Below are 27534 nucleotides of genomic sequence, written 5' to 3'. Positions count from 1 at the left end.
CAGATGAACTGAACCTCACCTTTTCTAACAAGCTGTAGTAAGATTAGCACAAAGTCACAATAAAAACAGATTTTTTTAAAAAAAAATCAAAGTCTATATAACAAGGATACAGGGATTATGCCTAGAAGTTTAATTCACAGCATGTCTCTCTGGACAGAGGACAATCATGCTGTGTTGAATTAACTAAAAATTGTTGAGAGTCAGTTCTTTTATTATGACCCTTAATTTGACTGGCAGTGTTGGAACACATTGCACAAGTGATGCTTATGAAATCTGAATTCTTAATCTTATTTAAGGCTCTACGGACCGTTTTCAAACCATTAAGGGATCAGAGGCGGGAAGAAGATTTTCTATGGCTTCAACAGACAGCGCCTATCTATCAAGCACATTTGTACATGGGGCAGAAAGGACTTTAAGATCCCTGCCGGATAACAGCACGTCTGATGATGCAGCAGATAGCAACCCTTACCGTTCCCAAACTTCCAAATCTTCGGAAGAAAGCTTGACCTCGTCTTCAGAGCCTGAAACAGAAACACATAATGTTTCACTAAGTGAAGTGCAAACTTTTGGGGCTTCTACTGAGTATTCACTGGACTATTCCTCTGGAGTTCCTACATCCTTCTCACCAAATGATTCAGCGAGTAAGTTTGCTTTATGGCAAAGAGCAAAGAAAAAAAAATACACACTGTAATCAATATGGTTTGTATGGTGTATGCCCAACATGGTAAATATGTGTATATGCACATACAACATACATCATCATCAACATTTTAGTCCTTGTCCACTGCAGGATGAGGGCCTCTTCCGCATGTTTCCAACTGTAGTGTCTTGCGCGGGTTCCCGGTCATAAAGGACAGCAGATTCGGTCGATTAGAACAGGTTTATTTATCCCTCAGGAACGCAGACAGTGCGTTTTAAAACCCCTTTTATACTGAAGGCGGCGAGCCTTCGCCCAATCCCCAGCCAAGGATTCTCCCGCCGCTTGTGTTCTTAACCAATCAGCGGTAACTGCATGTGGAGCTGTCAACTCGTAGCTGTCAGCGGTAACCGCATGTAGAGCTGTCAACTCGCAGCTGTCAGAGGGAACTGTCAAACCTGCACTGTCAAACCGCAACTGTCAAATGCACTTTTAACTATTATACATTACACCCTTCTCCCCCCACAATTAAACAAGTAACTATCTACAGAATTCTTTTGTTGTACAGAGTTTGTGACAGGTGTTTTTAGTCGGACTCTTGCCCCCCAGACCAGACATAGTCTTTCAAGTATGCTGGTGGCCTTCTTGTCCTGGCAGAGTGTCTCAGGGAATTGTCTGCTGTACATTCCCTGGCTGAAGGTGATGTAGGAGGTAGGGGATTCACAGCCACGGAGTTTCTGCTGCCGAGTTTCCCCAGTGACTTCAGCTCCGTGACAGTCAGCTCGTGACTTCGCTCAGTTATCTGTTCTGTGAAACAGTACCACCCTCGTCGCCAGATGTAGTGTCTTGCGCGGGTTCCCGGTCATAAAGGACAGAAGATTCGGTCGATTAGAACAGGTTTATTTATCCCTCAGGAATGCGGACAGCGCATTTTAAAACCCCTTTTATACTGAAGCCAGCGAGCCTTCGCCCAATCCCCGGCTGAGGATTCTCCCGCCGCTTGTGTTCTTAACCAATCAGCAGTAACCGCATGTGGAGCTGTCAACTCGTAGCTGTCAGCGGTAACCGCATGTGGAGCTGTCAACTCGCAGCTGTCAGAGGGAACTGTCAAACCTGCGCTGTCAAACTGCAACTGTCAAATGCACTTTTAACTATTATACATTACACCAACTATCCAGTCCTGAGTTTTCTTTTGCCAGTTAGGCCCACAATACTTGCTGATGTCATCGGTCCATCTTGTTTTAGGTCTCTTTCGTGGACGCTTTTTATCAAGTGGGATCCACTCTATGATTGCCTGGGTCCATCTGCCATCAGTTCTTCTTGCTGTGTGACCAGCCCATTTCCATGCCAATTCTTTTACTCTCCTGATGATATCGGATACTTTAATTTGTTCTCTAATCCATGTGCAGGTCTTTCTATCTTGTCTTGTAATGCCAAGCATGTATCTTTCCATTGTTCTTTGCGCCACTCATAGCTTTTGTATCAACTGTGAAGTTAGTGTCCATGTGTCACTCACAATCGATACAAAACATTCAGCATATATAAATGGGTATGTAAATGTGTATGATCTAAAGCAGAGGTCCTCAACCTTTTGGATACCAGGGACCGGTTCTGTGGAGAGAGGTTTTCGGCGGATCGGAGGGCTGCCTGCATCTCGCGGATGGGGCTTTGCTTGTTTGTGAGGACCAGTTGCTGGCATGCTGCAGTCCGGTACAGGTCCACGGACTGGGGGTTGGGGACCCCTGATCTAAAGGGCAATCCAAGTACAGTATATTCTGAGCCAATAAAAAATAATTACTTTCAATACGGTACTTTACACTATTTCAAAATACAAGGCTACATTTCTAATTCTTAATATGCTTAATATTATAAATAAGACAACTTCTGATACCGAACTATCTGCCATTTTAAATGTATGTGTCCAAATTACTATTTCAGGTATTGGAAGGCATGATAATTCAACTAGTGGGCCAAGAGTTTTGCATTCTCGCACGATCAGCACTGATAGTTCAGCTCCATTCAGTGAAGGTGAAGAGCAAACTACCCAACCTACAATTAACGCTACAGTGATGGAAGAGACTGAAAGCGTCTCATCACATATGGAAAATTTTGACAGCACAAGATCAAAACCTTCCTCTTCCAAGACATACACTAGAATGACAGATTTATCTCCAAAAGATTTGGATATCTCTCCATCTTCAACTGAGGCCTTCCAGATTCACAGTTCATCAACCTATTCTTCCTCCAAAAGTGAACTTTCAGGTTAGTTTTCTTTTATATTCTTTTACCAGCATCAAAGCCAATTCCTTTCTGGTTTTTTTTCCTAATATGTAAATGAATTGTGCTTTTCTTGGAGAATATTTTATTTGATGGATCTAAAAGTGAATCAGTAAAGCACTGATTGCTTGAATATACTGATGTGTTTTTTTAAACTTTCAGATCAAGTAGCATTAAGTGTTCTTTGTATTATTCCATTAGTAGTTGATGGGCATAATAGGCACTGAGTTCCATGTTGGTTATGCACCTAATATTTAATGTTTATATATGTTCTAGTTTGTGAATTCTCTTGATCTTGAATTCTCTACAGTAAAATAAAGATGGCCAATTGACCGATGGATTAAATTATGAACTATGTCTTTGGTTGATTATAATGAAAAAAAGTGCAATAAGACTTTTTTTCTTAACAGATATGCCAAAGCTTTTAAAGTAAAGATGCTTTTGAGTCAAACCTGACTCCTGATGACATCATCTTATTTTCTTGCCAATAATATGGAAATGGTTTGCTATTGCTCTCTCACAGGATATTTTTTTTAAATAACTGAAGCTAGGGTCTTAATAATTCAGTATTAAGCTGGGGTCTTACTAATAATGCATTAATCTTTTGGCTAACTGTGTAGTTCCTGAATTTTTCGGCACCAAGAAGAATACAGACAGTTCATTCTAAAATAGTATACAGTATTATTTTCCTTGGCTTGGACTCCTTTATGTAACTGGAAGGAAAGGGCCTTTTCTTTATGGGGTAATCCATAGGTTCTTAGGACATGTTTTGTATGCATAAGGTTCCAAGCTGAGCTCCTGGTTTCTTTTCTTTAGGAAATGGGTCAAAGCAGCTGGAGGGTGCTATCTGAGACTTTGACCAGCCACAGCTAGTCCAAGAAATACAGCTTCCACAATCCATTTTTCCATAGATGCCTTAAGTCCCAGAATTTTCACCTATAGTAGTATTCTGGAAGGCAGACTACTTTGTAGCATTCTACTGTTATGGCTGTTGTAGAGTCAGACAGATGTTTAGACTGGATTTGGCATTTTGGTTCACCTATTGAGTCCTTCTCCCAAGGACCCGGGATAGGCAGATATTGTTGTTTGACGGTGTTAAAGGCATTGTCACAGGATGTAAGAAGCTGTTCCAAGTCTCTTCCAAGTCAAGCTGCCTTTTGCAACTGATCAGTGTGATTTTGTCAATGCTGATAGTGTGTAAGTGCTACTCGAAATGTTTTGGAATTGCACCCAAGGCACCTATTACTTTTGGTTATTATCTTTGCCTTCTTTGGTTATAGTCGTTCTGCTTCTACTTATACATTATTAGTCTTATTTATTGTAGGGACGCGGTGGCTCAGTGGGTTAGGACGCTGAGCTTGTCGATCAGAAGGTCGGCAGTTTGGTGGGTCGAATCCCGAGTGCCGCGTAACAGAGTGAGCGCCTGTTACTCGTCCCAGATTCTGCCAACCTAGCAGTTTGAAAGCACGTAAAAATGCAAGTAGAAAAATAGGGACCACTCTGGTGGGAAGGTAACAGCGTTCCGTGCACCTTTGGCGTCTAGTCATGCCGGCCACATGACCACGGAGACGTCCTCAGACAAGCGCTGGCTCTTCGGCTTTGAAACGGAGATGAGCACCGGCCCCTAGAGTGGGAAACGACTAGCACGCATGTGCGGGGGAACCTTTACCTTTACCTTTATTGTAATAGAGTTGGAAAGCATTGACTTGAGTCTCAGAAGGTATGACAGGATTCAGAAGGAGAGCGTGCCATGGTAAAGCCATTATACAAAGACCGATGATGATCAGTGTGAATACCTTGACATTTCACATAATATGGAATAGTAAAGTCTAGCCATGTCCTAGCTTATCCTTGCTATCCGTGTTTTCAGGTGACTCACAAAACATACACAAAACATACAGATCTCAGAAGTCCCTACCTAAGAAGATAGTGAGACAAAGGACCTGACAAAGAAAGCAGGCAGTGTAATAAGCTCATCCTTTCCTTCTTTGGAATACTTTGAGCCAGTAAACCAGGAAGTAGAAGTTCCAGCATTGTGGAATTCATTTTGAACTGTACCTTAAGCCATCACTTCTTTCATTTTTACCTTATGAATAGGAAGTTTATCTCAATAGTTAATCACGATTTGTTTCTTTTTCAGACACTGGAACAGAATATCAACCAATGAGTAGCACTGACTTTGGGAAACAGACCTCTGTTTCTCATACTGACAGCACATACATATTAACTACCTTTGCCAAGGGTGGAGAAAGGACATTGCTGTCTCTTCCAAACAACAGCACATCAGCTGACTCCTCAGGAAGTTCGACTTACTCTGTGGAAATATCCAGCGCTTCCGAGGCAGTTCAGTCTTTCTTTCCAAGTGACATGGATTTTTCTGAAAACTCAACAGAACCCTTGGCAGTCCATTCCCTGAAAACACCAGAGTATTCTTCTACAGTGAGTGAACCAGACACAGCTCAGTATTACTCAGAATCAGAATCTGCATCTACTGGCAGCTTGTCATTTTCATCTTCCTCTACAAGGCTGTCAGAGCAGGATTCACTTCCACCAGTTCACCCATCCACTTTGTTTTTCTCAGCCAAGTCTTCTGTCCCATCCTCTTTTTCCGCTTTCCCGTTACCATTATCATCATCATCTCCACCCACATCTCTAATGACGTTTTCACCCATGTTCTCATCCACAGAACCACCCACATTGCCTTTCTTTCCTTCTGTGCTGCCTTCACTTTCTCCAACACCATCGTTGTTAGAGCCCAGTGAAAGTCTTGAAACCAGTGTTTCTATGACTGAGCCTGAAGGAACAACTGGAGCAGAACTACGCACAACAGGAAGTTCCCATGGTGAATACAGCCACCCAACAACGGTGTATGCATTGGCGAACAACACTGTTCTGAGGGCAACTGGGACTTCTCTTCTGACTGAAATTACTGAGCAGCCTGCCAACCGTTCTTCTCCAAGAAGCACTTCCCAAGAGGAAACAAAGGGACAGACACTTACTCTCCCGGGAATCAGTATTGAGAATGAACCCATTACAACTACCTCTTCACCATATTTCCAGGAAATGACCACTACTTCTGAGCCAGCAAAAGCAACTACGGCTGTACTGTTGCATACAATCCCTCAAAAGGATACTTTCCCTTCATCAACAGTAACCATGGGCAAAAAAACTACAGAAATAACATACACACCTGGAAGACTGCCTACTTCAGCATCAACCATGAATTATTTGCTCACTACAAAACTTCAAACGGTTCCATTTCCCTCTCCTACTAAAATATCTTCCACTGGAATTCCCACAAAAATGATGGAAAAGAGCAGTACAACTACTGTGAAAACCAAAGTGCCCGGGATTGTTATTACCTCTTCTCCCTACACCTTAACTTCTCACAAAACCACTGTTCAGTCTTTTCCTGCTTCACTGGTTCCTTCCAGACCAACCACAACTGTGAATCTAGGAAGCTCAAAGATATCTCCAACTCTCTATGGAAAAGGTAATTTTGTTTGCAAATGTTGGTAACAACATTGGCCTGAAAAAATGAATTTAACTTGCGGTAGATAATTGCATCCTGGAATGGGAGTATTTTGAATAGATTACAAAAAGTATTTGAATTTCATGGAGATCAGAATGGGGAAGGAAAAGCTATGAAAAGACCAGACCAAAAATAATTATTTGTAGGTCAGTTTCTTAAAAGCAAATAGCAGCAAATATGCAAAGAAACCCTTAAACATATTACTAAGTAATGGTAGAAATGCTGACTCTTTTCTGTAATCACAGAGGCATATGCAATTTAAGTCAAAAAAGGTGAAAAGAAATCTCAGAGTATATTATCTACCATAGGGCAGCACAGTGGCTCAGCAGTTAAAAAGCTGGGCTTGTTGGAAAGCCAATAGCCCAGGTTCGAGATCTGAGCGTAGCACAGCGGAGTGAGCTCCTGTGCTTGCCTCAGCTCCTGCCAACCTAGCAGTTTGCAAATGCAACTAGATAAATAGGTACCATTACAGTGGGAAAGTAACAGCACTCTGTGACATCATACTGGCTCTATGACTGTGGAAACGTCTTCGGACAACGCTGGCTCATTGGCCTTGAAACGGAAATGAGCACTATCGACTATGTCAGCAACAACTAGCAGAGTAAAATCCACAGGAGCTCCTTTTTAATTTTTTTTTTATTTTTTATTATCTACCATTCCTGAAAATAATTTTGTTGCATAAATGCTCAAGTCTCAAAATAAATATTTGCAATAGGCAGTCACCATTACAAAATTCATGTAATCACCATGTAATCTGAAATCACAATTTTGAGTACTTGAGATCTATTTTAAGTTAATTGTTTGAGAAGAGAAGCTTTGTCTTTAACACCAAGTGGCCCATATTATTACCAGCTGTCACAGGCTATCTTCCAGACAATAAATGTGTACAATACCAGGCACAACTTGAGGTATCCCAGTATCTGAGAAGTGGAAAGTAGTGCTATAACCAGCAAGAAAATGATTTGATAATTTGATAATTGTACAAACCAGCAAGCAGGCCTAACCCTGTTCTTCTGTAAATTACATCACATTTCATTTTATCTGCTCAAGCCTATTGGCATAAACTTTTTTTTGCTCAAGTGATTAATCCCTCTAAAGCTTTCTTTTCCATCTGGAGCTGGGAGAAGGCTGAATCTTCAGCTGACCTTTTGCTAGTTCCAAGGTAAGTAACCTACAGTGTATCTCATTAGGTTCTGCCCAATTCAAATCCCTTAGATTATGTCACAGAAATTCAGTGATCTCATCAACATTTGTATGAGTGTATGTATGGTCCACTCAATCACTTTATCATAATTCATTTGTTTCTGTTCACCCTGGATCAACTGCTTTCTATTGGATCATCTATTGGATGGTTATTCTACAAAAACCATTCTACAATTCTACAATGACCATTTTACCCCTTTTTCTCTCTTCTGTTTCAGATGTCGATGAATGCCTGTCTAATCCTTGTCCACCGATGGCTACATGCACTAATGTGCAAGGTTCATTCCAATGCATTTGTTCCCTGGGCTATCAGATGGGAAAAGGAAAATGCAATTTGGGTAAGAGCCAAGGAGCATAATAATAATAATAGCTAAAATATTGTAATTGTAAAATATTTTTTCCTGCCAGAAATACATTTAACTTCATTTTGCTGATTAGTGATCTTAATTTGTCACTGTAAGTGGTATTACATTGTCTTATATATTACACTTCTGATATTGTCAATTTGATTATATAATAGTCAGGAGACTTCTTGGCAGTACAGCTGACTTTGAACTTCAGATCTAAGCCTAACTTATGACCTTTGGGAAGGATTATTACATTAACGTTACAGTTATGGGATCTAGTCTTAGTAATATCTAACAACATGTTCCTCTCATCTTCAGTAAGGACATTTGTCGGTCACTTTCCACTAATGTTTAATACAACTGGAGGGACATATTCAGAGCTACATCAAATTGAAGGAGTTATCATAAACCTGGTAAGTACACTAATTTTCCTTTAAATATCTTGTGAGGCCACTTGTGGAAATTTTAGTAAAACCTCCTGATGGTTTCAGGCCTCAGAGAGAAAAGGAAGAAATGGACAAGCTATAAGAAGGCAACTTAATGCCATTGGCAGTTGCTTGGCTGTATTGTGTCCTGAATGAGTCCCAGGTTCAAGGCACAGTTGCCAAGCTTAAAATTCTTCATTGAACTTCTTTTTTTTTCTTGTTTTCAGCTGAACGAATCCCTTTCAACATTTCCTGGTTATTACACTTCAACGGTTAAAGCCTCAAGGTAAGGAGCATACCACAGTGAAAGAACTGGCGTAAGATCCGATCTCTTTCTCCCCTCCTTCTTGATGTGTCTTGATGAGTGGCTGCTGTTTAGATGGCTTTTTAATATATACTCAAGAAGGTCTTCCCAAGAGTGGGACACTTCTTTTTCTGTAGACAACATTTCCAATGATCTAATTCAAAATTTTCTAGGTTACCCTTCCACAATTGGAGGAAGAGGAGATAACTTTAAATCGCTCTCTCTCTCTCTTCAGGCAGGAAGGTGGTGTTCAAATATCCATACTGAGCACCTTTTCCATGGCTTCCAATATCACCTTTTCTGAAGTAATCGGCACAGTGCAAAGCCGGATCCGAGCCTGCAAAGCTCCCACCCTGCCCTGCCAGCTCATCTCTAACCTGACCCAGCTCTATAGAGGTAAGTATGACAGAGTTTTTAAAAAAAAGAAAATGAAAAGGGGTTTTGAAGCAATTTTATTTACAACAAAGAAAACATTTTCTTCGTAGCTGTCTTGGTTGAAGCTGGAGATGTCTCAAAACTTCTAGGGGCTGGAATGCAAAGCTGTAATTTGTCTGTGTAATTTGTCTCATTTTAAAAAGTACTCTATACAGGGAAAAGTTGTTGTCATTGTATGTGAGGCTTTTCATCCCAGAGATTCAATGTTTGAACTTGTTAAAATGACCTGAGCACAGTGATGGGAACCAAATAACAGGGAGGATACATTTAGAAAAACCAAAAAATATAGCAGTTACAAAGACATGGAGATTAGTTAGATTTTTCAAGGGTGTTAATCTGTTGGTGGAGATCCGCAGTCTGTTAAAGCACTACTGTAATCACACAATTGCAGTTGAGATTCTTTATGAAAAGGATTATAGTCTGCTTGGCACCTCATGAAAGACATGGGAGAGAAAATACATGTCAGAAAAATAAAAACCCGAAATACCAATGTAGAAAATTGCCAAGGTAAGATGTAAAGCTTTAGCGTAAGTTTTTAATTTTAATGTCCTCCTCTAGTGCTGGGGTAGGCAACCTTGGCTCTTTTATGACTCAAGGACTTCAACTCCCAGAATTCCTGAGCCAGCATGGCTCAGCTTGGAAACCTCTCCCTTTCCCCTCAGCATGGCTGGCTCAGGATTTCTGGGAGTTGAAGTCCACGAGTCATAAAAAAGAGCCAAGATTGCCTAGCCCTGCAATAGGCTTAGGAAAGCCAATAGAGGGAGCTTTTTTTTTTTTTTTGCAAAAAAAAAAAGGGTGCCAGAAGGCTGTTCTGAGCGTTCTATGAGAAAAAAAGCCCTGGTTATAGTTGTTTTTCTTTGGATGGGACTCTTAGTTACGTACAGTTTAGATAAAGACAAGAAGACATTTGGGGATATCAAAAATTATGCCCTCCCAGCTGTGATTTTGGCTTTATCGGTATATCTTGAAAGAAAACAAGATGAGTTTTATTTTTCTTCTTTGAGAGATGAACGAGCATAATTTTGCTTGGTCTTTTACAATGACATCTTAAAAGGGAAGCTAGGTATAGAATCAAGTAAAAGTTGTAATCGCAAAGCAAAAATCCAGTAAAGATGCTTTTTCCCCTCTTTCCAAGCAAATTATAACACTGCAAATGTTCCCCCCCCCACCCTTTCTCTCTTTTTAGTTGGTGGTCTATGTAAACATAAAGATCCGGAATGTGACAAAGAGACTTCTGTGTGTGTAGACTTGGATGGCATTGCCGTTTGCCAGTGCAAACCTGGATACTTCAAATATAACAAGCTGGATCATTCATGCAGAGGTATTGTGCTTTACACAGTTAGGTGGCTGAGATTGCTCTTTAATCTTTTGGTTCCAGTTCAAAGGATTTTATGCAGATCAACACAATTCCTTGCCTTTCTACGCATGCTAAGGAACTCTGCTCTCTGAATAAGTATTAAGTGCTTACTGAGTTTCTCAGTCTTTTATTTAACTAGAGTGGAGATACTGGGGATAATGTCTTCTGCCCGCTCTTTGTGAAGCAATAGTATTATCTTTTTGCACAGCCAGAAAAATAAATAAAATAAAAGGGAGCAGTCCAGGGAGGAGTCTGCTATGCCTGTAATGAAAATTATTTTTTTAGAAATTACATTGTGCAGTTGTTTCTGCCTTTGTTTTGTCTAATTTTCTAGGGAAGTAAAAAAGTCAATTGATCTTTATGCTCAGCTCTTTCAGTGGATCCTTTATGTTGTTTGAAAAGTATGAATTGTTTTCGTCCCCCAAAGTGAATAATCCACAACTGGAGCCAATGCCATTTACTGGAGGTTCTATCAGAATGAGTTCCATTTGCTGCAAAACAAAATTTTACCTTCTGTGCATCTTCAGGGGCATTTAATTTCATGCTGACTAAACAATAATACAGATACATTTTCAAATGTTATCTAGACTTCAGCAATGTGACTCGATTTTTTTAAATTTGCAATTGTAGCCATAGCAATCTCTTCTATTAATCTCAATTTCAAACAAAAAACAGAAAATCAGAAAAATGCATAGCTGTGAGATACTGCAATGAAATCGGATCTTAGGAAATAAGAACTCTTGGATGCAAGTTTATTTATTTATTTATTTATTTGTTTGTTTTTATAAACCGCCCTTCTCCCGAGGGACTCGGGGCGGTGTACAGAGTAAGGTAGGTATACAGATTGAACAATAAAAAACAATAGTAAAAACAAACTGGGACCCCAATTAAAGCTATCAGGCCAGGCCGGACTGCTGGAACAGGAAGGTTTTTAAGTCGCGCCGGAAGGTGCGGAGGTCGGGGGCCATCCGGATTTCGGTTGGCAAGCAGTTCCAGAGGGCTGGCGCACCCACTGAGAATGCCCTCCCCCTGGGGGCCACCAGCCGACATTCCTTGAGCGGTGGCACCCTGAGGAGGCCCTCTCTGTGGGAGCGCACAGGACGGTGGGGTGCTGACATTGGCAGAAGGTGCTCCCGTAGGTAGTCCGGACCCATGCCATGTAGGGCTTTGTATGTCATTGTTAGCACCTTGAATTTCACACGGAAGGCAACCGGAAGCCAGTGCAGCGTACGGAGGAGAGGTATGATATGGGAGTATCGGGAGGCTCCCAAGAGTGTCCGTGCCGCTGCACTTTGCACCAGTTGAAGCTTCCGAGTGGATCTCAAGGGCAGCCCCATGTAGAGAGCGTTACAGTAGTCTAGGCGAGAGGTCACAAGGGCATGGGTGACTGTACGTAAGGCATCCAGGTCCAGATAAGGCCGTAGTTGGCGAACTAGTCGAACCCGGGAGAAGGCCCCCTTGGTCACAGCTCCTATGTGATCTTCCAGGGAGAGCTGCGAGTCTAGGAGGACACCCAGGTTGCGGGCCCTATCAACAGGGGGTAGTAACTTGTCCCCGATGTTAAGGGATGGGACGTTCTGAATATCCTGGCTTGCCGGTACGTACAGCCATTAAGTCTTGTCCGGGTTCAGTTGAAGCCTGTTCCTCCCCATCCATTCCCGGACCGCTTTCAGGCAGCGGGACATCACGTCGAGGGCATCACTGATGTTGTTTGGAGTTGAGATGAAAAGCTGGGTGTCATCAGCATACTGATGGTACCCTACTCCAAAGCTACGAAGTTTAGTCCAAAAGGAAAATGTTTACTAGGATGGAATCGATTGTGGGAATACAAGACGGAATCTGACAAAAGTTACATTTCAATCCTCTATAAACCATTCCCATTTCAGCCCCTCCCCTCATCCATTTGGTCAGGCTGTCGTCAGTTGCTAGGTGTCAGGTCCTTCCATGGGAAAGGGAACTCTCCTTGGTTTTATGGTTATTGCTTTCCTTTTCAGTTGTAAATGAAGATACAATCCAGACCTGTCTGTCCCCCTCCCTTCCCCAGTTAAAACATTCCCTGTTGTTTGAAAATCGCTTTAGTAACCATCCTCTTCCCCCCCCCCCGGAAAGATGGCAGAATCCCCAGAAATAGCACGTTGTTCTACCTATACAATTATGAAATGTGATATAAATGGATTCTGACATTCGGCTCTCCTTTCAGAAAAAAGATGAGTCCATCTGTGGGGAAAGAAAACATATAAATGTTAGCCTGGTTTGTTTGTATATTCTGTATGAAACCTCTTAAGCAACTTAGGTGCTTTAACATGGAGTTTGTTAACCCACTCATTTTCTGAGGAGGGGAGGTGTTTCCATGCCACTAAATATTGTATCGTTCCATGGTGTTTTCTGGAATCTAAGATTTCTTTCACTTCAAAATGTTGTTCTCCTTCCACCATGATGGGGGGTGGTGGTGGTGGGATTTTTTCTCGTAGTGGTGATTGTTGTTCTCTCTTTAATAGACTGAAGTGGAAGGTTGGGTGTATTCGTCTAAGAGTTTTGGGTAGTTCTAATTCAACTGTTACTGGGTTTATGATTCTTTTAATTGGAAAGGGTCCAATATATTTTGGTCCTAGTTTTTTACAGGGTTGGAGTGATTTCAGGTATTTTGTGGATAAATATACCATCTCTCCTACCCTAAATGGTGTGGGATCGGTTCTTTTTTTGTCTGCCTGTGTCTTGTATGCTTTTCTGGCATCTTCCAACGCTTTCCTAACGATTGGCCATGTATTTTGTAATTGAGCAATCCATTCCTTCAGATCAGGGATAACCGGTTCTTTTGGGGTTAGTTCTGGTATTGGGTTGAAACTCTGGCCTGTAGCTACTTGAAAAGGAGTGTAACCTGTGCTTGAGTGGACTGCATTATTATATGCTACTTCTGCAAAAGGCAGTAGGTCCGTCCAGTCGGACTGCTGAAAATTAATATAGCATCTCAGATATTGTTCAAGTATATTATTAAGTCTTTCCGAAGCTCCGTCTGTCTGAGGATGGTGACTAGATGACAGTCCTTGGGTGGTTCCTAAGAGGGATAAAAATTCTTTCCAAAATGCCGACGTAAATTGCACCCCTCTGTCAGATATGATGCGTTGTGGTACCCCGTGCAATCTGTAAATATGCTGTACAAAAAGTTTTGCTAATGCTTTTGCAGTCGGGATTTTTTGGCAAGGTATGAAATGTACTTGCTTAGAGAACAGATCTGTGACAGTCCAGACTACGGTGTTTCCATTACTTTCTGGCAGTTCCACGATAAAATCCATGGCTATTTCTTTCCATGGGGCTGAGGGGTTTGCCACCAGTTGTAACAGACCTGGCGGTTTCCCTTGCAGTCTTTTGGCCATCGCGCAAATTTGACAGCTACCCACATAGCTTTCTATGTCCTTTTTCATAGATGGCCACCAAAATTGCCTTTTAGTTAAGTGTAAGGCGTCTAGTCATGCCGGCCACATGACCACGGAGACGTCCTCGGACAAGCGCTGGCTCTTCGGCTTTGAAACGGAGATGAGCACCGGGCCCCTAGAGTCGGAAACGACTAGCACGCATGTGCGGGGGAACCTTTACCTTTACCTTTTAAGGTTTTTACAAAGCCAAAGTGTCCTGCTGATTTTGTATCATGGCACAGTTGCATGAAATTGATTCTCTGTGTGGCAGGTATATATAGCTTCTCCCCCACCCACGGCAGTCCATCTTTAATTGTGCACACATGTTTATTTTTCTGGAACCATTCATCACTTTCCAAAGATTTCCTGAATTCTATTCCAGTTTGGCTATCTACCTTCGGCTTCATTTTTTCTTGTGCCCTGGTGGTGACTGGTGCTGCCAGTTGTTGTTCCAGTACAAGTGGTTTAAAGTCAGTAACTCTTGTGCTGTTATATTGGGGCATGCGGGATAATGCATCTGCCAGGAAGTTCTTTCCCCCCGGTAAGTGTTTGAGAGTGAAATTGAATCGGTGAAAATGTTGGGATCAGCGGGCTTGCTTAGGAGTGAGCTTCCTGGGCGTTTTTAGTGCTTCCAAATTTTTGTGGTCTGTCCAGACCTGGAAAGGTATTTTATTTCCTTCTAAAAATTGGCGCCATGTTAGTAATGCCCACCTCAACGAGAATGCCTCTTTTTCCCATATTGGCCAGCGTTGTTCTGTTTCTGTGAGTTTTCTGGATGTGTATGTGCATGGTTGCAATGTCCCCCCATCATTTTCTTGTAATAGTACTGCTCCTACCGCTACATCACTCGCATCTGCCTGTATTACAAAAGGTTTGTCGGGATCTGGGTGTTTTAGGACAGGTTCAGCAGAAAAAAGTCTCTTTAGCCTCTCAAATGCTGCTTGACATTCCATTGACCATTTCAGAGGCTGGCTGGGTTTCACGGGTGACCCCCCCTTCGTTTTCAACAAATTTGTGAGGGGCATGGCTATTTGGCCAAATGCGGGGATGAATTGGCGGTAGAAGTTTGCAAACCCCAGGAAACTTTGCAATTGCTTCCGTGTGCGGGGGGGTGCCCACTCTAGTACTGCCCTGACCTTCTCAGGGTCCATTTCGATGCCCTCTGGAGATATGCGATATCCCAGGTAGTCGATTTTTTCCTGATGGAATTCACACTTCGATAATTTAGCATATAAGTGGGTAGCTCGCAACTTCTTCAGGACTGCTCTGACTAGTTTGATATGTTCCTCTTTGGTTTCTGTGAAGATAAGGATGTCATCGAGGTAAACCAGGACCCCCTTATATAGGTGCTCTCTCAGCACGTCATTAATTAATTGCATAAAGACTGCGGGGGCCCCTTGCAGTCCGAATGGCAATACTTTGAATTGATAGCACCCCATTGGGCAGTTGAATGCAGTCTTCCATTCGTCTCCTTCCTTAATCCTAATACGGTAGTATGCTTCCCTCAGGTCTAGTTTGGTAAAAATCTTTCCTTTCGATAGGTGGGATAACATATCCTTCATTAGGGGAAGGGGGTACAGATTACATTCACTAATTGTGTTCAAATTTCTATAGTCCACAACCAAACGAAAGGACCCATCCTTCTTCTCTCTGAACAGAACCGGGGCGGCCACTTTGGGTTTGGCAGGCTCAATAAATCCTCTTTCTAAGTTTTTCTTTATGAATCTCTCCATTTCTGCCATTTCCCTTGGGCTCATGGCATACATCCTGGGTTTTGGGAGTTTTGCCCCAGGTTTGAATTCTATGGTGCAGTCTGTGGGGCAGTGGGGGGGAAGCTCATCTGCTCTTTCCTCACTGAAAACCTCAGCCAGGTCCCTGTATTCCTCCGGTATCTCTGGTAATCCCTTCTCTTTCCCCACTGCTGCTGTCTCCTCCCTCTGGGTTGGGGGGGTGCTTTTGGAGTCTAAGTTCTTCTGCCCCCCCCTTTGGGAAATTGAGTTCTGCTGTCCTCCAGTTTATCCCGGGGTTCCATTTCTTCAGCCATTCCAGTCCTAGGATCATTGGGCATTCCATGCCTGGGGCCACTATAAACGTTATGTCCTCCTCATGGGGCCCCAGTGATAGGTGGATTGGTAAAGTGGCTAGGGTGGCTGGTCCTCCCCCTGCTATTGTCCCATCTAATTGACTAAAAGAGATTGGTTGTTTTAGCCTCCTCACTGGGATGCTCAATCTCTCCACCAGCGTTGGGCTGATAAGGCAGCGGATGCACCCAGAGTCTATCAGAGCTTTTATTTTGGCTGCCTCAGGCATAGGGGAAGCTAATATAGTCACTGTCTTAAGTATGGGTGGAAGGGGTCCACTTACCAATGGTTCTCCCTCTGAGCTGTCTTCCGAGTTGTCCACTGTCCCTGCGGTGCAGGCCAGAGTCCAGTCCCAGTTCCTGGCAGGAATTGTGGACTCTACAGCCTCTGTCCCCTTCATGGAAGATTCTTTTGTGTTGCCTTGGGGCTTCCCCGGCTTCTTGGAGGATGATGCCTCTGGTTTTCGTGGGGGGGCTTTTGAATGACATTCTGCAGCACGGTGGCCCTCTCTCCCGCAGTTGAAGCAACTTGTTGATTTTTTGGCTGTGGCTGGTGGTTTTTCCCCCTCGCGTGTTTGCTCGGGTGGCAGGCGGCCCCATGGTTTTCCTCTGCGGTGTCTCTTCAGTAGGTCTATTTCCACTTCCTCCACCAGGATGTACCAGTCGTCGAGGTGGGGTGGGTCTCCTCGAGGCAGGCAAGCATCATACAGGTCGTAGTTCAGACCGTCTTTGAAGTGGCTAAGGAGGATGTCTTCTGGCCAGTTCAGCTTGCTGGCAATGGCTCGGAATTCTTGGGTATAATCAGCCACTGCTCGCCTGCCCTGCCTCACCGTTTTGATTCTCTCCCGGGCCTTACGGTCAGCCAAAGGATCCTCGAACCGTTGCCTCAAAGATGACATGAATCGGTTGAAGTCGTTGAGTTCTGGGGCGTTGGAGTCATGCAAGTTCACCACCCAGTCTGCAGCCGTCCCGTCCAGGGCAGATTGCACAATTCGGATGCGTGTTTTGTCACTGGGGATGTCCCGTCCATACTCTTCCATGTAGCTGAGGACTTGGGTTAGGAAAAATCCCAGTCGTGATGGCTCCCCCTTGAATTTGACTTCCAGGGGTGGGAGTCTTTGGCTGGAGCGTTGTCTGCGCCGTGGCCGGTATCGCTCCTCATCCTGGTCCCCATCTGTGGTTCTGGGGGGGGGGGGGTGGGTACTGCTGAGGCAGCAATTCCTGTTCCATTGGATGGCCCCGGGGTTTCAGGTGTTGGATCCCCTCCGTTACCTTTCCAGTTGCGTCCCCAGGCGCTGCCTCGGTTGCGATTTTCAGCTCTCTCCTCCCTCAGTGAACTCAGGGTTGCTTTCATCAGATCAATGGCCTTTTCCAGGATCCGCTCCTCTTCGCTGGCGTGCAGGGAACTCTCCATCTCTTGCCTCCATTCCGGTTGGTGGTTACTACGCCTCAGGGTCGTTTCTCCCGAAGCCTTTTCCCACTCACTTTTCCTTCCAACGCCCATCGACCACCGGGGTTTTCGGTCGTACTGCTCCACCGCTTCTTCCCCGGGGGAATATGCTGCTTCAGCTTCCCATTGTCTCTGGGATTCCATTTGGGGGGAAGACTCCCCCTCCATGGGGCTTCCCTCCTCTCTTGCTTCGTCGCCAGACATTGTATTTGTTGCAAAGTCCCCCGGTAAGGTTTTCCCTTCCAGGTTGACTCTTAAAGCAGATTCCGTCTACTGTCAGGACCCACCTCAATCCACATCTTAGGAAATAAGAACTCTTGGATGCAAGTTTAGTCCAAAAGGAAAATGTTTACTAGGATGGAATCGATTGTGGGAATACAAGACGGAATCTGACAAAAGTTACATTTCAATCCTCTATAAACCATTCCCATTTCAGCCCCTCCCCTCATCCATTTGGTCAGGCTGTCGTCAGTTGCTAGGTGTCAGGTCCTTCCATGGGAAAGGGAACTCTCCTTGGTTTTATGGTTATTGCTTTCCTTTTCAGTTGTAAATGAAGATACAATCCAGACCTGTCTGCCCCCCTCCCTTCCCCAGTTAAAACATTCCCTGTTGTTTGAAAATCGCTTTAGTAACCATCCTCTCCCCCCCCCTCGGAGAGATGCAGAATCCCCAGAAATAGCACGTTGTTCTACCTATACAATTATGAAATGTGATATAAATGGATTCTGACAGTTAGGGAAAATATTTTTTATGGGCTCCAAGAATACTTTATACAACTCCTTGATTACTCACATAAATACAGTCTAAAATAAATATTCTAGACCATTGTTTCTCAACCTTGGTAACTTTAAGATGTGTGGACTTTAACTCCCAGAATTCCCCAGCCAGCTCCCATGCTGGCTCCCATGTAGTAGGTTTCGATTGGGTATACAAATCAAGCAAAGCCAGGTTTTTGTAAGTATGATTTGTTAAATAAACTATAATTGAGTTTGGATATTATATAAGAGTAATCTACAATTAGATTCACAGACTAAGACTGGTAGAAACTTAATAATTCAAGTCCTAACTAAGGATCTAAAAAGTTATTGAGGCCGTGTCTAAGAATATTGGCAGTTCCAAGCAGAGTAAGGTTTTTTGTTTTGTCTTTTAAAAAAATCAGGGTGTTCATTATCTGAAAAATTCAATATTTCCAGATATCAAGGTAGTTCTTTTAAATATTGAGGCCTCTGAGGCTCTAATCACAATGGGTATAACAACATATTTCATTTTCTATAAGTGTTCAACTTTGATCTGTGAGTCCTAGTATTTCATATTTTTCCTCCAATTTCCAATCCTCAATCTTAGCATCACCCAGTAAAGCAGCATCAATAACCAGATTTTCTTTTTTCCAATGACTGTTGTACCAGGCATGTTATGAACAAGATGCCAGTGTATTTGGATCTTAAATTCCAATAGGATCTTAACCCACTCATTTTCCAAAATCTTCTCAACTTGATGGTCCCAGTAGTTTTTACTACATTCAGATCGAAACCTCTGGCAAAGTTTCCAATGAATAATTCTGGCAACTTGGTCATCATGCTGCTGATATGATTTTGCAAATATTTATTAAAAAGCACAAGCTTTGTAGCTGTAAGTAGCAAAAAGGCTAGATACATTTATTAGTTGGGAAAGGTGCTACCAGAGTCCTCTTAATTGGTCTGTTACAATACACTAACATGGGTCTCCTCTTCCAGTGGGTTGTGGGGATTTCTCCAAGGAATGACTTTACTGTATGGAGAAGCAAGGATCAATGATAATGACTCAAAGGGAATATCTTATTATAGGAACTAAATGAATTTTGCCATCAGTACGAATAGAAGAGAATAATCTGTAGATCACGGAATGAATTGTGGAGTGCTCTTTGAGCTTGTTTTTTTTTTGCTTCTACAGATTTCATTATCCAATTTCACCATCAGTGTTTGGAATGATCAGAAGAAAAAAGGATTGAACTGAAAAGCATATGCTTTAGTCAAATAGTACCAACAGAACATCTGTAGCTCAGGGCTGAACTGTGGGGTCCTTGGTGCTCTCTGAGCTTGGTTGTTTTCCTGCAGTTGTTTCATTATCCAAACTAGGTAACATCATCAGTGCACTGTTACTGAAACATCTGCAAGAAAATAAAACCAAGCTCAGAGAGCACCAAGGATCACATAGTCATACTGTACTAGCTGCTTAATTGGGGAATGTTGTAATAATTATCTGAGTAGATGCTGCTCTCCTCATTAATTCATTTCAGGTCTGCCATAGTGCAGGATCCCAGATTTTTTTTTCAAATGTTGGTCATTCTGATAAGTGCCTATATCTCAGTTGACATTGAAAGACACCATTGAAAGACTAAGCAAAGATATGAGTCGGAGCCATTTATATATTTTATCTATGTTTATTTCCTACCTATAAGGTTGTTGACTTTTTAATGTATTTTCCTATACAGAGTGTTCAGTCACAACCAGTATTGTGAAATAATACTGACCTCTACTGGTCAGTTGGTTTAAATACATTTTATTGACTTAAAGAACTTACACAGATATTATTTTTAAATAAAAAAATACCTCCTTAATGACCTTAAACAGTCCTTAACATTGTATTTTCTGAGTGTCGTTGTTGGGAATTAAAAGATTGGCACAACTGAGTCTATGGAACTCATAAAAAAATTATTGTCTCGTAGCGTATCTGCTTTGAAACTGATTTTGAAAAAAAGTATTGTACAAGGTATTGTGGCTTCTTAAAAAGCAAGCCTTTTATATTGTACAGCTAATTCCTTTGAATCTTAATTATCTATTTTTCGGTCATTGGCATTTTATTCATCTTTTTTTTCTCTGATTTTTAGCATGTGAAGATGGGTATAAACTTGAGAATGACACTTGTGTGAGGTAGGAAAAATATGGAGCTGTTCTTTCCCTTGTTTTCAGTACACTGTATTGAATGTAAGTCCAGATGTCCTTAGCTGCCTAAGTCCATTGCATGGAGGAGGGAGGGGTTAGGAAGGAAATGAGATGGTCTTCTGCCAGTTTGTTCTAGTGGTTAAGGACCAGGCTAGAAAGTGAGAGACTGTGAGTTCAAGTCCTGCCTTAGCCATGAAAGCCACTTGGGTGACCTTGGGCCAGTCATTCCCTCTCAGCGCAGCATACCTCACAGGGTTGTTGTTGTGAGAAAAATAGGAGGAGGAGGATGTGTTGAATATGCTCATCACCTTGAGTTATTTGTAGAAATAGTGGTGGGATACAAATAAATAAAAAAATTATACGTACAATGTTTGTTGTTCTTAGAGGAATGAACCAGGATCATAGGGTGGTGATGGGTCTCAGATAGCAATAGCACTTAGACTTATATACCACTTCACAGCCATCTCTAAGCGGTTTACAGAGTCAGCAAGTTTTTCCCCAACAATCATTTTACTGACCTCGGAAGGATGGAAGGCTGAGTCAGCCTTGAGCTGGTCAGCATCAAACTGCTGGCAGTTGGCAGAATTACTGCATTCTAACCACTGCACCACCACGGCTCCACAGACGAATCAGTTCATGGGAAGAGACAGAGTATTAGCGTCAGAATTTACAGGAGAGGGATCCTTTTTACTTTTTTACTCTATTCATCCAATCCATTGTAGATGAATGGATTCACGCTGAAGAGGATGTGGAGTCATACATAAGAGACTAAAACTATGTCTCCGTTGTTTTCTTTTCAGTTGTCCATTTGGATTGGGGGGATTCAACTGCAGGAATCGTATGTATCTAGTCCAATGTTCTTACTTATTTTATCTAGTTTTATTTGCATTCCTTAATTTTAATACTTCCTTCCATTGTACTTTATCACTGATAAGCATACCTGTGATAAATCACCTATAATTATATAAAACCAATCAATTTAGAAAGTATTTACCACAGAAGTATCTTAACCTACATAACTTAAATATAACAGACATTATATATATTTATCAATATAAAATATAATTAAATTGAATATGCATTCAAAATTTTCAATTCTTCCAAATTTGGTTACTGTTTAATATAATATATGTTAATACATTTTAATATATACTATATTATGTTTAATATAATATATTTATTACTTTATAACCTTTTATCTTCCTTTCTGCATTTATTTATTTGCTTTTTTACTCATTCAATTTGGATGCCACCTGACTCCAACTGACTCGGGGATGTGGATTTTTCCATTTTCTGAAAGGCTTATGCAAAAGGTCACAAAAATTCGCACCCACTTCTGATTGGAGGACTGGTGCCATTCTTTCAGTGTGGTGGAGAAAATGAGCTTATGTATGGATGCAGAATCCCTTCAAGCTGGACAAAATGCTTTGTTGAAAGATATGGCTGCTGCTCCCAAATGTTTCACTGAGATGGATCCTGAAAAATACTGAACACACAATTTAAAAAAGAAAAGAAATTCAGCAGATGCCTAGAAAGATGATAGAACTTAATATGGGATTCTGATCCAATAGCATTCCAAAATCCTTTCTTTAGTTCTCCCTAAGTAAAATAATAGCCTTAAGGTTATCTTAAATTAGATGATTCAGATAGATTGACAATCTGGTTCATCTTCCAAACCAAGACCCAAACATTTACTTGAGATCAGAAATGGAATGTCTGCCTTTGCAGGAGTTTTGAAATAATGTGACTCCCAAACTATATTGCCTTACAGCCTTTTGAACTAGCCAAAGTTTTTGGACTGTCCGAAAATGAAGTTTGCAAAGGCAACATTATAATAAGCTAATATTTTAATTAGTTTGTTATGGGCGCATTGTCTTTCAGTCTAACTGTTTTTCGTTCAGTTTCCTCCAAGATCTGAGTTGGTTGAATCTGCCATTGGATGGAGATACGCATTCCATGATTTCAACATAGGTCAGAGTTTCCAGCTAAGGGACATTTTGCAGAGAACAGGAAACTGACAGCCACTTATTGCTAATTATTCTAAAAAAAAAATAATGGCACTTAAAATGGTCTGTTCTTTGTTTTAGCCTACCAGCTTATCACCATCGTGATTGCAGCAGCTGGAGGGGGACTTCTGCTTATCATGGGAATAGCTCTTATAGTCACATGCTGCCAGTAAGTACCATAAATGTCTCATTCTTTGATTTTTTTTAAAAAACTATTTAAATAACATTAATAAGAAATAAAAACAGTTTTTAATTTTTGAAAAGGTTCCTATCGATTATATCTTTATCGATCAATTTGGCTTGCATGTTGAAACAATAGTTAGCTTTGCAAACATCAGGAAGGTCCAAGTGGACAGAAAACAATTTCAACTAGCTTGCAGATCAATGTATTTTTCTTTTCAGAAAGAATAAAAATGATATAAGCAAACTCATCTTCAAAAGTGGAGACTTCCAAATGTCACCGTATGCGGAATATCCTAAAAACCCTCGTGTTCAGGACTGGAGCAGAGAAACCATTGAAATGCAAGAGAACGGGAGTACTAAAAACCTCTTACAGATGACAGATGTTTACTATATGGTATATATTCCTACATTGAATAAATGTCTGGGAAAGATAGGCATTTGTTGTGATTCAGGGTCAGCCTGTGGGTTCGGCAGTTGGGTTGGATGACTCAGAGGAGGAGGAGGGGGGTGTTGAAGACCTTGCTGAGGGGGTTGAAGATCTTGCTGATGAGAGCCCTCAGCCAGGCCCCTCCCACTTGGTCACCACGGAGACCCAGCTGTGTGAGCCTGACAGCGTGGATGAAGATGACCCACAGCTGGCCCTGTTCAAGGACGCCCGACGCAGGAGGCAGTCAATTAGGAGTAGACAGAGGAAGGCAATGGGGCTTCTCGGAAGGAGGCAGAGAGAAGCCACGCCCTGAACTCTATATAAGGGGAATGTGTGGGGAGGGCTGGTTTGCTGAAGGCAACCGCTTGGATAGTTCGTGTTTCTTAAAGCTCCGGTTTCTTGGTTCGTGTCTTGTTTGTTTTTGTAGCTATAAATTTGGCAGGCGTAATTCCAGCCTCTTGCCATTTGTAAAGGGGTTGTCCCTGCCTTTTCTGCAGGGTCGGTAGCAGGCTGGTACAGAACAGCATTTTGCAATAATTCAGAGACTCATAAGAATAAAAAGCTGGATTCTCTTATCAATTGTTTAACATAAAAGGAAAATACAGCAGTCACTGAGAAATGAACAAAATGAAGGTTATGCGATGACCCGTATTACAGTATTTCATACAGACTCGGATTGGTAGCTATGATAGCTTCTTCAATAATGTTCAAATACAGGTTGACCTCAACTTACAACCATTCATTTAGTGTCCATTCAAAGTTATGACAGAACTGAAAAAAGTGACTTATGACAGGTATTCACACTTAAGACTGTTGCAGCATCCCCATGGTCACATGACCAACATTTGGGCACTTGGCAACTAGGGTATGTTTATAACAGTTGCACTCTCATGTGATCACCATTTATAAATTTCCCAGCTGACTTCTGACAAGCAAAATCAATGAGGGAAGTCAAATTCGCTTAATGACTGCATGAGTCACTTAACAACTGGAATGATTTGCTTAACAGCTATGGCAAAAAAAGTCATAAAATGGGGGGGGGAACTCACTTGCCTTGCTCAGCAATGGAAATTTTGGTCTCGACTGTTGGTCGTAAGGCGAGGACTACCTATATTGCAGGTTGTAGGTATCCACTGCTTCGCCTGCACCTAAAATCTATTAGAATTCTTTTCTTTGGGTTTTTAAATTTTAAAATACTTTTCAACTAGTCGCCAAGTTGTTGATCATTAATCAGGAATGTATTTCCTTTGCATTATTGGATTCCCAAAGATGTTTATCTAAGTTAGATAATAATGGAAAGAATATTGTTGCATTGATTTTATATACATGTATTTGTCCTGTTCCTTTGACCACTTTCCTCTTTTGTTTTGGACACTATAATGTTTTCCATTTACTGTATATTAATTTTTAAATCCCATGGGGTTGGAATGCAGTGTTCATTATTATTGAATGGCTTCCAATAGAAGAATGGCGAAGAGGTATAATCCCCTGTTTCTAGCAGTATACGAAGCTGAAAGAAAAGGAAAGGCTTGAAGGGAAAAGTGCCTGCCAGAGAAACTTCCATTTGTGCAATATTTAGCTCTGTCCATTTAAAAAACTGACAAGTGTTGAATTATTCTTTCCTTCTTTTCTATATAAATCTCTCTCCTTTCAGCCAACTAATCTAAGGAATCCTGAACTAGAAAGAAATGGAATCTATCCACCCTACACAGGTCTTCCAGGATCTCGACACTCCTGTATCTACCCTGGACAATATAACCCATCCTTCATTAGCGATGACAGCAGAAGAAGAGATTATTTTTAACGCGGGTGGAAAAGGCAGTTGGGTGGCAAATGAGACCTTTGTATGCAGTGTGTTCCCAAGTATGCCGTCATCAAACAACTCGGTCACAACTGTGTACAGAAGGGGGACTTTAACCTGTGGAAAAACTCGGAAGGAGCGGCACGCAAGGAGCCATCTTCAGCTTTTGCTGAGCGGTGAAAAGAGGGCAGGTGTGAAAAGCAAGTCCACGCGTCTGGTTGTCGGGAAAGACAAAGGAGAAGCTCATTCTGTGTATTGTCCTCACCACTAATTGTGTCACATAATGTGAACGTAATAATAGGTCGTGAAAGCAAAACTAACAAACACTGTGGATGACACGCTAAATCTGATGCCATTAGGGTGTGTTGTGTTTACAGATAGTATCTAGTGTGCTAGGTTTGTGTTGCCCACTTTTTTTATGCAAAGCTGGCTTGAAGGAATGTGATGGAATGAACCCTTCCTCTGTTGCCAGGTGTCTGCTAGGAGGTACGTACAGCATGTTGCTCACCTAGTGGTGGAGATGGGTACGGGAATGTGGCCTAGAGATATGGGATCCTCATGCAGAACCCAAGGTGGGGTTTTATCCCTCTCTAGAAAGGAAAAAAAAGATTCCCCCCTGATCTGTCCTGTTATTTGGTTAGGTTTCTACCAGTGCTACTTTACTCATTGCCCTCCTTCGTTATTCCCTATGCACTCCAGGCCAGATACAAAAAAGTTATGTTTAGTTATGTTCTGTGGATTTTTTTCTTCCTTTCTAATGTCTAAAGGTAATGAGGATGTAGGTCTGCCTATAGAGATTCTCAATTACCCAGGTCATACTTGTCCCAAATCTGCTTTTTCCAAAAGGCAACTAGACTTTCTTGGTTTTTTTCTTTGAAAACCCTTTTGCTTCTCATCCAAGAAGCTTCTTCCGTTCTATCGAAGAAGAAGCTTCTTGGATGAGAAGTGAAATATTTTCAAAGAAAAAAAACCCAAGAAAGTCCAATTGCTTTTTGGAAAAAGCACCTTTGGAATGAGGGCATAGTAGATCATCTGCATATGATACAATCTTCTCTAACAGATTATATTATCCAGATCCTGGCAAAGTTTTTCCAGGTCTGCAAAGTCGCTCCTACATCAGGAGTAGGCAACCTCGGCTCTTTTATGACTCACGGACTTCAACTCCCAGAATTCCTGAGTCAGCATAGCTGACTCAGGAATTCTGGGAGTTGAAGTCCGTGAGTCATAAAAGAGCCGAGGTTGCCTACCCATGTCCTACATCATTGCACAATGTAAAGTTTGTACTAATGCACAAAATGTACAAACAGAAATAATGCAAGGCAGCTTAATCTCATACTGTATATGACTTAATTGCTCATAGACTTCTTTATAACATTTCCTGATCTATTTATGTATCTTTTAAAAAAAAACCCGTTGGGGAACTTTAATATTTGTTCTAAACAAGTGCTATTCTGAAAAGAGATCTTTGTCAAGGTGTGGCAAGTTGGTAGGTATGGTTGAGTGGAACTTGAGCTTAATCATGAAAGTTCATGAATGGCGAAGGACCAGGTGTGCAGATTATTCATTTATATTGGAAGAGTACAGAATGTGAGCAAATTGAACAGAAGATCATGTGATCAATTCAACTTTGGTCCATCAGAATCACATGGAGCAGACTGTGCTTACCTTGTGCAGTAGTTCCCTATCTGTAACACTGTACAAAACAGTAAACAAAGATATGCAGTGATGCAGAAGAGAAAATGAACAACAGAGGCTGCCACATCCAGTTTGCCTCCAGGATTGGCTATTCAAAATGGAATAATCTATGAAATCCCTGGAACTATCCTCCATGGTTATACCTAATTCAGTAATCAGAGGAGTAGACAGTTTACCACTGGTGATATTTTGGGGGCATACTATGGCCTAGTAATAAAATACTCATTTAGACAAAAGGCAAGGCAATGAGGTATGTCCATTCACCAATTTGTTTATTAAGAATGCCTCTGATGTCTGACACATTGTCAGAAATATAAGTTGTTTTGTAGGATGCTACTTAGAGCAGACTAGCTTCACATTCATTGTTTCAAATTAAAATCCAGAAGAAAAAAAATAGGGAAGAAAGTTTCATGGGCATCAAAAGACACAATGTTATCTCTGGCCATAATGTTGGAAATCCAGAAATTATAACAATTGTCCAAGGTATTTCTGGGGAAATTGATCATTTCAAGAGGCTAAGATAAAACTAAAGCAGCCACATCTGTACATCTAAGCATGTATTGGTCCTCTTCTGTTTAGTAGGGTTTAATGACAGGTGGAAGGAAAGAGAAGAGGGCAACCTATAGCAAGGTAGATGGAATCAGTAATGGGTGCAACATTGGAAGACTTGAAGGACCAAGTTAGGGACAGATCATCTTGGAGAAATTCTATGTGATCACTAAGGATTGACACTGACTTGACAGCATATATGCCAGACATGTCAAACTCGCAGTGTCATGTGACGTCGCGCAACGTATCGGGACGGTTTTGCCATTGACGGCAATGGGGTGGGCGCGGCTTCCGCATGACGCTTCCGGCCCACAGGCCGGCAGTTTGACACCCCTGATATATGCAATCAAAGTAGATGAAGTAGCTTTTCCTCAACCTATGCGGAGACTATAACAGAAAAATTATTTTCTTAAAACACCTGGAACACGCCAGGTTGGGAAAAACTGTATTAAGCAATTTCTTCCATTTTGTTTCAGTCTTTAACTTCTCCAT

The 27534-nt window shown here is 41.7% G+C and overlaps 1 protein-coding gene across 1 annotated transcript in view; it reads left to right on the top strand.

The window, feature by feature from the left end:
• The window catches only part of LOC310632507 (protein HEG homolog 1-like), a gene marked incomplete at its 5' end in the record, with an annotated part of 27485 nt that extends 1572 nt beyond the window's left edge, over positions 1-25913 (top strand). The window contains 14 exons of the mRNA XM_083349737.1: positions 297-641; positions 1295-1348; positions 2576-2899; positions 5055-6407; positions 7868-7987; positions 8315-8409; positions 8649-8707; positions 8961-9121; positions 10347-10481; positions 20327-20369; positions 21182-21219; positions 22469-22556; positions 22790-22964; positions 24652-25913. Coding sequence (XP_083205863.1) covers positions 297-641; positions 1295-1348; positions 2576-2899; positions 5055-6407; positions 7868-7987; positions 8315-8409; positions 8649-8707; positions 8961-9121; positions 10347-10481; positions 20327-20369; positions 21182-21219; positions 22469-22556; positions 22790-22964; positions 24652-24801 — 3140 coding nt within the window. The 3' untranslated portion in view covers positions 24802-25913. The remainder of the gene's footprint in view (positions 1-296; positions 642-1294; positions 1349-2575; positions 2900-5054; positions 6408-7867; positions 7988-8314; positions 8410-8648; positions 8708-8960; positions 9122-10346; positions 10482-20326; positions 20370-21181; positions 21220-22468; positions 22557-22789; positions 22965-24651) is intronic.
• Positions 25914-27534: the final 1621 nt, after the last annotated feature.

This window comes from Vipera ursinii, assembly GCF_947247035.1.
Source record: "Vipera ursinii genome assembly, chromosome: 1".
NCBI classification, from domain to species: domain Eukaryota; kingdom Metazoa; phylum Chordata; class Lepidosauria; order Squamata; family Viperidae; genus Vipera; species Vipera ursinii.
Note: the sequence above shows the minus strand (reverse complement) of the source record. Positions and strands in the feature narration are given on the sequence as shown.